This window comes from Amyelois transitella, chromosome 3 (genome assembly GCF_032362555.1).
Source record: "Amyelois transitella isolate CPQ chromosome 3, ilAmyTran1.1, whole genome shotgun sequence".
NCBI lineage: Eukaryota > Metazoa > Arthropoda > Insecta > Lepidoptera > Pyralidae > Amyelois > Amyelois transitella.
In genome coordinates this window covers 4,001,538-4,012,330 of record NC_083506.1, presented here as the reverse complement: position 1 = coordinate 4,012,330, position 10,793 = coordinate 4,001,538, and the positions used below count along the sequence as shown (strand labels likewise).

Genomic DNA, 10,793 nt, shown 5'->3' with positions numbered 1-10,793 from the left:
TTAACTGTCAAACGAACTGTCAAATTGATTTGAGCGTCTCTTAGATCTGAGTGAGAGTGGTCGAAAGGTCTCCTAAATCTGTGCTTTTATTTGTAAATTGAAACTTAAACATTTAAAAATGTTTTTATCATCGCTATCGTCTCTTTCTGATCATGAAAGACCTACAGTGAGTCGCCGAAATGTAGAAAAGCTAAATGCATTTGAAAAATACGATGATGTGGAGTTTCGTGCCCGGTTCCGTGTTTCCAAAGAGACAGAAGAACCTATATTACCAAATATTGAAGATGAGCTTTTAGCGCAACCTATAGGGCCAAGTGGCAATCAAAATTTTCTTGTAAGGACAACATTAATCAATACATATTTTTCTAATTAAACATGGTGTTTTTTTATAAAACCTTTATTAAATAGTATAATTTTCTACCTCTTACATCACATTACATTCACTTATTATTCATTATTGGAGACATTACATTCACTTTGGCAATATTCTTTTTAGACCTCTGTTTGAGGTTCTCATAACGAGAGGAGTTGTTGCCAACTTCTGAAGCCGCTTGCAGCAACAGCATTGTACTGCTGGCAAACAGAATCCCAAGCTTCACGCTTCTTTAAAATCATGCTGGCATTCGTTTCCTTATTTTCAATGATATTCTGGTATCTAAAAGCGTACAATAAAGTTAATCATCCAATGATCTTATTTGTAATTGAACGAAACGGCAGTTTGTTTACAGTTAATATTTTATTGTTTATACTCACTTTTTTACCAGTTTCCTTTTGTCTTCCATAATATAAGTAAAGAGTAAATAATAAAAACTTTTCGAAAATAATACCGCGCTCACTCAAGTGTCAGGTATCATGTCATTAGGCTAGAACGTTTCATTCTACGACAATTTGGTCGTAATTATTTACGTTTACTTTCGTGATAATATTTATAATAATACCAGAACATTTAGTAATAATGATTTTAAATCGAACCGAAATTTTATTTTATTTGTGTACCGAATAAAACTTTAATTGTTTTAACTCATTTAAGTAGCATTGTAAATATTCTTCATTCAAAAATGTTGCTTAGAACGAGACATCGTGAATGTTACCATGATGTAAATTATTTGATGGCTGCTTAGCTGAGTATGCCTTGAAATCATTTGAGTAGCCTTTGAGTATACTACTTTAATCTGAGATATGCTTAAATTTAAGAGCCCTTCAACTGAGTATAAGATTTGAGTAACGTTTCAGTATTCGGCCGTTTAGTGATATAAAATGACGACTCCACTAATCAAGTGTTTTTGTTAAATGCAAAACATGGTTCATATTGTTGTTCATAATCTTAGTATTCCTTTCCAATTTAGAAAAACCATGACTCTTTTGATTGGTTCCTTTTTTGTAAGCAAAATAATATTCTATGAATTTTTTTGGACAGGGGTTTTGTGTCAAATAAATTAAGTTACCAATCCATTAGATTTTACAAACAAATTACCATGTTCCTGTACCATGAGATGCGCACATTTAAAAGTGTTGTGTTGTGATGCAAATTGATGCAATGCAAATGTAGCAAGGAATGTTTTGTCAAAGTCATAACGGTGACACATTCACACGCGTCTATGGCACTTTGTTTAGGTTTTGACATTGACATTGTTTTGATTTGGTTTGGTTTGGTTGTGTCATCATGGCGCGCGTTTATTGAATTTATTTCAGAGTGCGCAGTAGGTTGTAGGTAGTGGTTGTTGATTTCTCATACAATAATTTCCTATTAAAATTGATTAAAACCTACAATACACATTATATATTTATTTTTAAACAGTAATACACAAACACCATGAGTTACAGGGATACTGTAAGTACCAACCTATGAAATTATCGTAATTCATTTGTACGTACCAGCTTTGGTAACCTTTCTTTTGAAGGTTTCATCCATCGTTACGTGAAGATCTACTCTTCAGTTTTTAGCTAGAATTTTTTTACATAAGTACTTCATTATAAATAGATTTGAACAGTATCCAGTTCTATTTTTGCTACATTTAGTCATCGTTTCAAGGCCGCTATGGTCAGTTCGTTCAGGTATCATTTTTCAATTTTTTGATGTCAGAATATATTTTGTATAAGAATAATTTAAACGAAATATAAGGTACTTAGCTACCTATGATTGGACTCAGTCTTCCCCTAAGGGATAAAGACACGATGTACCTATGTGTGTACTACCTATAATTTTTTTGTGTATAGTTCGTTTTTGTATATTGCGTATGAACTATTAAAAAATATTAAATCTGTATCATAATAATTGTATACAATTTGGTGTATATTTTCTAAATTGTAACTGTTAAAAAAATTAAATAGCATAGGATTTAAAGCAGCATGTTATCAGATTGATACCTGTTATTGACCGAAAATGACATTGAATAAATTTTAGTTTCCCTTTATTATTAGCTTCCATGAAAAATAGTAATATCTATTGCCAGTATTAATTTGACAATGGAAAATAAAAATAACCAATAATCATACTTAGAGAACAATGATGATATGTATTATATCAAATGTGAATTTCTACATTAAGTTCAATTTTCATCTTTATTGCTGGGGTACCTTTATGTTTATCAGTTAATTGAGAAAGTTATTACTTCATACTTAAATATTTAATATACCTAGTTATGGTACTACAGTAAAACCCGTATTTAATGTATCTATCATGTTATTAAAAATAATCACTTATTTTTGTTTGATAAAAAGATTTTCGATTTTTAGAGAATCATTTAAGCATTAAAGAATGTATGAAAACATGTCTCAAGTTGCAGGGACTGATGCAAAATGGCGTATTAAGAAGCGTGATCATATTAAATGGGTTTTACTGTATTTATTTATTTATCATGCTTTGTAATGCTGATTTGCTAGTATATTTTGGTACTGAACTCAATGTATGGCTTCTGTAACATTACATCTGTTATTGACAGTACTCGCTATATCCGAGATCTCATTCATACTGCGCAGCTAATGAGCAGCGCGTAGGATCCTACTTAAGGACACTAATGGTATTTATCATATGGCTGTGAAATGATACTACAGTGATTGTTTTCACGTACTGTAACAAGGGACATGGGGAATTTGTATTGATATTACCATATTTTTGTTTATTGTGTTTATTGATGAACCAGAGATAACATAGGTTTTAGTTCATGGAAGAAAATCTGAAAAAAATGAAGATGAATTCATAGTCAGGATCCCCACTGTTTTACTTTTTACATACCCTTTATTTATTTAAATAATAATAATGAGTATTTACCACCTTGTTACAGTACAATTATATATTTTCATTCAAATGCTTGTATTAATTACATTGTTTGGTTTTTATTTATTAACCTAATGTTTTCTACAGTATAAATTTTAGTTAGTTTCTGCTCCGCACATTACTAACAAATTTTAATGACAGCTGGACTGCCTGATAGAGTTCATCAGTATCCTCCTGGCATATCTCCTGGTTCATTCATCTTCCTTGCCTGACGTCTATCTTTGACCAGTGAACTGAGTATCCTTGTAAAATCTAGGTCACCCTAAAACCTGTTAACGAGGCTAGTTCGTTCGGGTGCAAGCACCTTACAGTGGAACGTAACACGATTCCCTGTATACAGTCGTCATCTACCTGGCGCGAGGCGACATTTGATAACTTTGCGTGTATGAGTCACGCACAATACGTCACTGTACATATTATTTTTACTCACACATTAATTTTGACTTTATTTGCTGTAGCTGTCTCCTGAATGTTTATAGTTTTATACAATTAACTGACTGTACCTGGGTGACCTAACGGTGTTCGGTGCTCGTCAATAAAAACCTAAAAAGTAGAACTATGACAGAAAAATGAGGAAGGAATAGATAAACTAGTAGTCAGATCCAACAGTCATGAAAAGACTGAAAGGCCCATTTACCTGTTTGGCTTTATAATAGAATTGAGATTCAAATAATGACAGGCTGCTAACCCATCGCCTACTTAATGAATTCGTAGTTGATGGCCTTTCCCTTAATAAATATACTATACTAAAGTGCCGGCAACCACAAAAAATAGGTATATAGTTACTGATAATAAAGATTTAAACTCTTTTCTTACTATAAAGGGATTGATTAAACAACATTCTATAAGTTTTCTTATATAAAAGGATATTAAGCACCCTATATGTAATTAATATTTATTAAAATGTTATTGCATAAGAGTCATTTCTCCTTCAATTCCATTGTCCTTATCACGTGTGGACGTCACAGATAGAAATATCAATATCAATATTTGTTTTAATATAACTATCAGCAGCGTCTCCGAACTCTGATACTAAATTGTACATTCTAATTACTTTCATATAACATTCTTAGCTTGGAAGTCCACATTTTGGTTGTAAATTAGTATGTAATTTACTTTAACTGATGTAAATTTACTTAATAAATAGTGCAATAACTTTTGTTTCAAGAGTTTAAATATTTTTCATAGTTGCTTTCATCAACTCTTCACAATCCACTTACTCCATGTAGTGTTAGATGGTTGATGGTTGATGATGGAATAGTAGTGACTTATTATGGGATAATTGTGTACATGTTTTAATGGGTCAAGTACTAAGTGAATGTTTATCATGCGGTTATGCTATGCAGAGTTTCGGGTCTCACTCGTCGGTCCTCAACTCGCTGTCGTTCCGTTCGAGGCCCTTCGCTGAGGTCTCCTACAGCCCCAGTCCCGACCTCAATGAAGTCTATCCAGGACTCTTTGTTGGAGATGCGTAAGTTATCTTCAAATTATTTAGTTAATTCTGAGAGCTTCTGAGGTGTTGAATGGTTACGTTTTAATGGTAAAATCATGTCCCTCGATTAATGAATGTTGACAAGGCATGCCTTATCTCTCTTATGTCTGAGGTTATCCACAGAGAGTCAAACGATTCATCTAAAAACTTGCTTGACATAGCCAATTCAGAATCGTGGTCATAGGCGTAATATTGACTCTTCTTCAGAGGGGGGCAGCAGGATGTTAGTGACTAGTTTGTTAAACCAACGAGTTTAGTCATAAACGTTGACAAGGCTTAAATCTTATTTTTCCTAGCTTTTGAAAACTTTTAATACTTGGCAGCTTGTTCTAAACATCCGGGTTGAATATTTGATGTTAATCCAATAGGTACGCTATAATATTAAACAACCATAGTCATCCATTCTATACCTAATTGGATAGACTTGTACTTAAACTTATGTCATAGTATAGAAAATTGAACTTTATTGCTAAAGTATAATGTATGATGTAACTCGTCTAGACAGTAACCTTCATAGCTCCAGTATTTAGTCCCACTTACACTGCGTCCCTGCAATTTATTCTTGTTTGTTTCTGCGCAATGTACTTACATAATCTATTCAAACAGAACTACCTACCCAGTGCAAAAAAGAGTTTATTAAACATTTAAATTTTTCATTGTATTTTTTTATTTCCGTTAAGTTCAATTAGGTACTTTTCAGAAAAATAAAAGAATTTTAGCAGTTTTGTTTGAAGATTCAATAGCTATTTTGATTCATCTTAAAAATAAATATATTTAACTGGGTCAAAACATTCCACGATACATTCCACGACATTTAGATTACAAACTGTACGCAAATATAATATTGGGTATAAAAAACTTTAATAAGAAAATTGACCAGAGAAGTCACAGTGAGTCTTTGGCAGTTTCTTTTCTACCCTTCCCACTTTAATGAGATGAGAGAGGTCTCTGGTTTAAAGAGATGATGTAGATTATGTTTTTGTTTTATCGATAAGGAGTATTAAGCTCTCGCTGTATTGAGAACCACACTCTTCTATAAATTTCTAGCGTGGCTGCGAAAGACAAGTCATTCCTCCGTCGCATGGGCATCAAATACGTCCTCAACACGGCCGAAGGCAAACGCTACACTCAAGTGGATACCGACCATTTGTACTACCGCGACTGTCCCGGACTGCGCTACAAGGGCTTCCAAATGATGGACCTCCCCACCACTGATATATCCAAGTACTTCCATATCGCTGCGAATTTCATCGATGAGGGGATATCGAGTGGTGGTAAGTTGTATTGCTGAGTTATATACAAAACCTGTTTTCAGAAAGGGCAGTCTTGTCGATAATAAGCGCGAATTTGCTATTATGCAGTCAGGGTCGCCCAGCGCTTTGCATACATATATTTTACGTATCGTGAAAACGCGTCATCATAGCCTGGAGTTGGTCCCGGTTGCAGAGAACCGAAAAGAGAAGCTGAGGTCCGTGGGGAATTTGGCCGCTCTGGCCGAAACCTATCTGAACATACTTATAGCATTTAAACTTTATATGTGTGACTCAGAAAATCTAAGGACGTTAATAAAACTATCACACGTATTTTACAGGGCGTGTGCTCGTTCACTGTTTAATGGGGGTTTCCCGTTCGGCAACATGCGCCATCGCGTTCCTGATGATCAAGCGCGGGATGACGCTGACGGAAGCGATGGCGCTGGTCCGCTCCCGGCGCGACATCCACCCCAACGAGGGCTTCATCCGCCAGCTCCAACAACTGGACCGCGAGCTGCGATTGTCGCGCCTCCGCTGACCCCACACCCCCCACCAGCCGCCCCTGGGCCTCCCATACGAACTCAGGTACGGCCGGCATCGCGTGCGCAGTTTAGACCGCCAATACACGCACCGATACTAGAAAATATTATCTGATTGATCTCCTAAGCATGAATATGTAATCGCAAAAAAAAATTATTGTGTTAAGTTTAAAAAAATTATATCGTGTTAGGCCAAAAGTTTAAGAAACAACGATTTTTTTCACCACACAATCACAAAAAGATGGATGGATACGAAAAACTATCACTGTACTATTGTCCCATGTGACTTATGAGAGTGTTTTCAGGTTTGTTGAAGGTAATGAATGAAACATTATGATTGGCCATCGGGTTGCGTACACATATTTCTGCGGAATTAATATCTAGGAGCTAGTATATGTGATGCCCATTATATATATACGCAGGCAGGTCTGTGTTATACCTATGTGTAAATATTTACTCAAGTCATTGGCGGTGTTAAACGCAGCAGACCCGTAATACGTATTTTATTAATATTCAAAGGAAACATGTTATTTTTTTAAGCTACAATATCGTCAGATAAAAAGGAATATGTAGTCTTAAACAGAGTATTTTAAGAAGTCATACAAAATTTATTAAAAGGCACAAGAATTACACTTATTTATAATTTAGAACTTTCTTAAAATGCGGGTCGCTAATAACATTTTATCTGTTCATAAATTGTTTATAATAAAAAGAGATTTATCCAAGTAGTTGCTAAAGGCGAATATCTAATCACTTTTTAGCAAATAACTACTTATTATGACTTGATAACTTCGAACTTGTTTTTTTAACTATAATAATTATTAGGTCAAAATTAATTCCAGAATTTGTCTTACACATTTATAATTTAAAGAAACCATTTCTTTTGTTATATACATCAATAGATGGATTTTTCCACACACTGGGTGATTTAAAGTTATGTCAAGTAACATTTTTTTAAAAGCAGTAAATATACTTATTAATCTTCTTAATTAATACCAGTACGTAAATCACGTGTCCCATTTTACATTATTGACAGATGGATCCATTATTTTTGTAAAAATAAATACTTATTATATAAGAATCAAATAAAATATTTGTGAGTAGGTTATGTTATGTACTAAGTCCATATAAAATGTTATAACTTCTAGTTTTTAATGTCTCTTCGACTATAGTACAATTTTCTAGCCTTACCTTAGTGATCGTGTTATGTTTGGTAGCTTTTAAATTTACTTCAAGACTGGTAATTATGGCACTTGAGTGGCTTCTTGATAGGCAGACAATAACCTGGGGAAATTTGAGCACGTAATGTTTTAAAAATTGTATTTTTTGAAAATTATAATCAGAAGTTCTTTACCATCAAGTGGGGAATTTCTAAATTTTATGATCCGTGCTCAACATCAAGTAGCAAGCCATTTTGAAATAAGTGGATTCTGTAGTCTAGGTGTTCAGTTGGTTTGGTAGTAATGTCTGGCTCCTCATGTATGCCATTGCTCCGGTGCGCAGGGTCACGGGGAGTGGGCACATTGTCAGTTCTCGTGGCTGCCAACACTCGAGACATTTGGCTGCACATGTGTGTCAGCTGTGAAGGTCCATTAAAATTGTATCACTTGATGGCTTGACCTAAAAGCCAGATCTACTTTGAGTTCATAAGATTTTATTTTAAAAACTTATTTCTTGTAAATGATCTCGTATTTATGCAATGTAAAACTGTATTTTTTGAGCCAGCTATTGAAAATGTCGCAAGTAAGTTAAAATATTAAACTAGTCTGTTTGTAAGTTCAATACTTAGATTTAATAAGCACCAAAGAAAGCTGTTTGTGATATTGAAATGTTGATGGAATGGCAATTGTTAAAATCATTATAATCTAGTTATTTATTTTTCATTTAACATAATAATCATTAACGAATATTTATTTAAAACCAGTATAAATTTGCATTATAGTAATGTATATGATTTAGTTCTTTATGTTTGGTTACTTTGCTAGGTAAGATAAAATATAATATTAAGTAATTAACAAACTGTTTATGGAATCTACTTAATGATAAAAATGTTAATCAAATCAAATACTATATAAATTATTTTCATAATATTCTTAACAATAAAATGAAATGTGATGCAGGTTCAGATATAAAATATAACACAACACAATAATGTAAGATTAATAAATTATTTTGTTGAATAAAGTTATTTAACGATATTTTTTTAAACCATTCCTGTAGTATTTTCTTTTTTAATACTATTTAAAATAATTTGCTAACTCATTGTGGTAGGTACAAAATAAATTATCTGGTCATTTCTGTGGATGCGGAGAGAGTGGCCAACCTTTATCATCATAACAGGCCAAATCAGAATATTTGGCTAAATTGTCAGGCCAAACCTTAGCCAAAAATGCTAGAGATATTCCCTCACATATAGATATACATTATCAAATTAAAATTGGCCACGCCCAGCTACTTCGCTTAATGATAGAATTGAGATTCAAATAATGACAGGTTGATAGCCCATTGCCTAAAAGAGGAATCCCAAGTATAAAAGCTTATCCATTAGTCGCCTTTCACTACTTCCATTTGAAAGAGATGGAGTGGTCCTATTTTTTTCCTCTATTGGTGCTGGAACCACACTACACGGTATACAAGTAATACACATATTAATATTTCACTATCTGAATCTCCAAATCCATCACAAGTTGAACTTGGGCATTCAGACCTTTCGAGGCTCTGTTTACCTGTAAAAGTAAATTAATATGAAAACAACTAAACCAATTTTGATGCATACTAGATGCAGAGATTAGACTTGAAATGGTAAATTAAAGATAGAATAGATATAACATCATGAGGAAACCTGCACATTCAGGCAACCAAGATTGATCCAACACGGTATAGGTTCTCCTGCAAAGGTTGCGGAGCTCAGACAGGAATTGCTTTGAGTAAATACCTGACTCTCCCAATCCATGGTCAAGGGTGCACCCCGGGCTCCTTAGTGGTGAGGATGCAACCAGGTAAAGCCAGGAAGTAGAAGAAACTACAAATGGTTGGTAACAATAACAACCTAGTTGATCAGCAGCTTAAAATCATCATCTCAGTAACATGAATACCATTGCTAGATAAAGGCCTCCCAAAGGTTTTAATGTTGTATGGTTGGAAGACTTGTGTCCAGGTCTACATTCAGTTGTAGAATTGTAGCTACATAACTTTGTCATAGTACCTACTAGCAAATATACTGAAGAAAACCCATTATGTATATGGTTGCACAACCATTAAGGTTGTGGACACTTTTGATATAAGTTCAATTAATTGGTACCTAATATTACTCTCCAAATCTAATCTACTTAGAATTTCCATAGCTTAAAAAATTAATGCTAATAGTAGGCTTGGTAGTTGGTCAAAATGGGATTACAAGCATCATTCAATTTTAAACAACATACATAACTATTACATAGTTTATTACAACTCAACAATTCTATTACATACTAATATAGTCTACAAATAAGGTCTATTCATTTCATTCTTCTTTGCCCTCTTGTCCCGTGCCCTAGGAAACCACCTGTGTTTCGTTGTTAATGTTAACTCTGACAACTGCTCCCTGGCAATTTCGGGTTTAACATTTCCAAAAACTCGTTGTATTTCTTTCATATCATTCATTTTTAAAATCGAATCATCCTTAATTTCTTCTGGAAGGGGTTTCGAAAATTCGTAAGGGAACTCTTGCTCACGGTGAAGTGCTACTATAGTAGATCCATCATCAGTCATCACTATTTTGTTGTAACATCTTACAATTAGATTTTTGGGTAAAAATGCTGTTGTACGTATCAAGTGAGACATTTTTTAAATAGAACTCTTCAAAATTAGAAAAACAATCACAACATGAACCTAACCTCAAAACTCATCGATTCCATTGACAGTTTTGACGTTGTAATGGCATTAACAAACAGATGAATTTTATTGTTTTTCTTTTTTAATACATATCTCCTTCGTCATAGAAAAAAATATAGCAATTCGACAGGTAGAAATGATAATGGCCAGCGGTGCCATAGTTAAAACTCTTCAATGAGTATGTTTCACTAATAAAAACTCTGGAAAAACTGGTTGTAAATACAACGTGTGGTTGGTGTTGTGCTTTCTAAATTTTAAACTATTCTTTCTGATTCCGAGCAATAATTACTATTCTGCATGATTATATTTTGTAAATTTACGTAAAAACTAAATAGGTGTATTTACTTTTAGTTTGAAAT

At 33.7% G+C, this 10,793-nt stretch overlaps 2 protein-coding genes across 3 annotated transcripts; one reads left to right on the top strand and one right to left on the bottom strand.

Moving 5' to 3' along the window:
- The first annotated feature begins 1,630 nt into the window (after positions 1 to 1,630).
- Positions 1,631 to 8,726, top strand: LOC106133532 (dual specificity protein phosphatase 13B). Of its 2 annotated transcripts, XM_013333302.2 has the most exons (5): positions 1,631 to 1,831; positions 2,943 to 3,020; positions 4,624 to 4,748; positions 5,817 to 6,043; positions 6,361 to 8,726. In XM_013333302.2, the coding sequence occupies exons 1-5, from the start codon at positions 1,814 to 1,816 to the stop codon at positions 6,558 to 6,560; spliced, it is 648 nt and encodes a 215-aa protein (XP_013188756.1). In that variant the 5' UTR covers positions 1,631 to 1,813; the 3' UTR covers positions 6,561 to 8,726. The 2 variants fall into 2 exon arrangements, with proteins under 2 accessions (XP_013188756.1, XP_013188758.1); XM_013333304.2 differs by lacking the exon at positions 2,943 to 3,020 and having other exon boundaries at positions 1,633 to 1,831; positions 6,361 to 8,725.
- Positions 8,727 to 9,987: 1,261 nt separating this feature from the next.
- LOC106133486 (large ribosomal subunit protein mL42) lies at positions 9,988 to 10,496 on the bottom strand. Its single transcript, XM_013333218.2, has one exon. The coding sequence runs from the start codon at positions 10,381 to 10,383 to the stop codon at positions 10,042 to 10,044; it is 342 nt and encodes a 113-aa protein (XP_013188672.2). The 5' UTR covers positions 10,384 to 10,496; the 3' UTR covers positions 9,988 to 10,041.
- Positions 10,497 to 10,793: the final 297 nt, after the last annotated feature.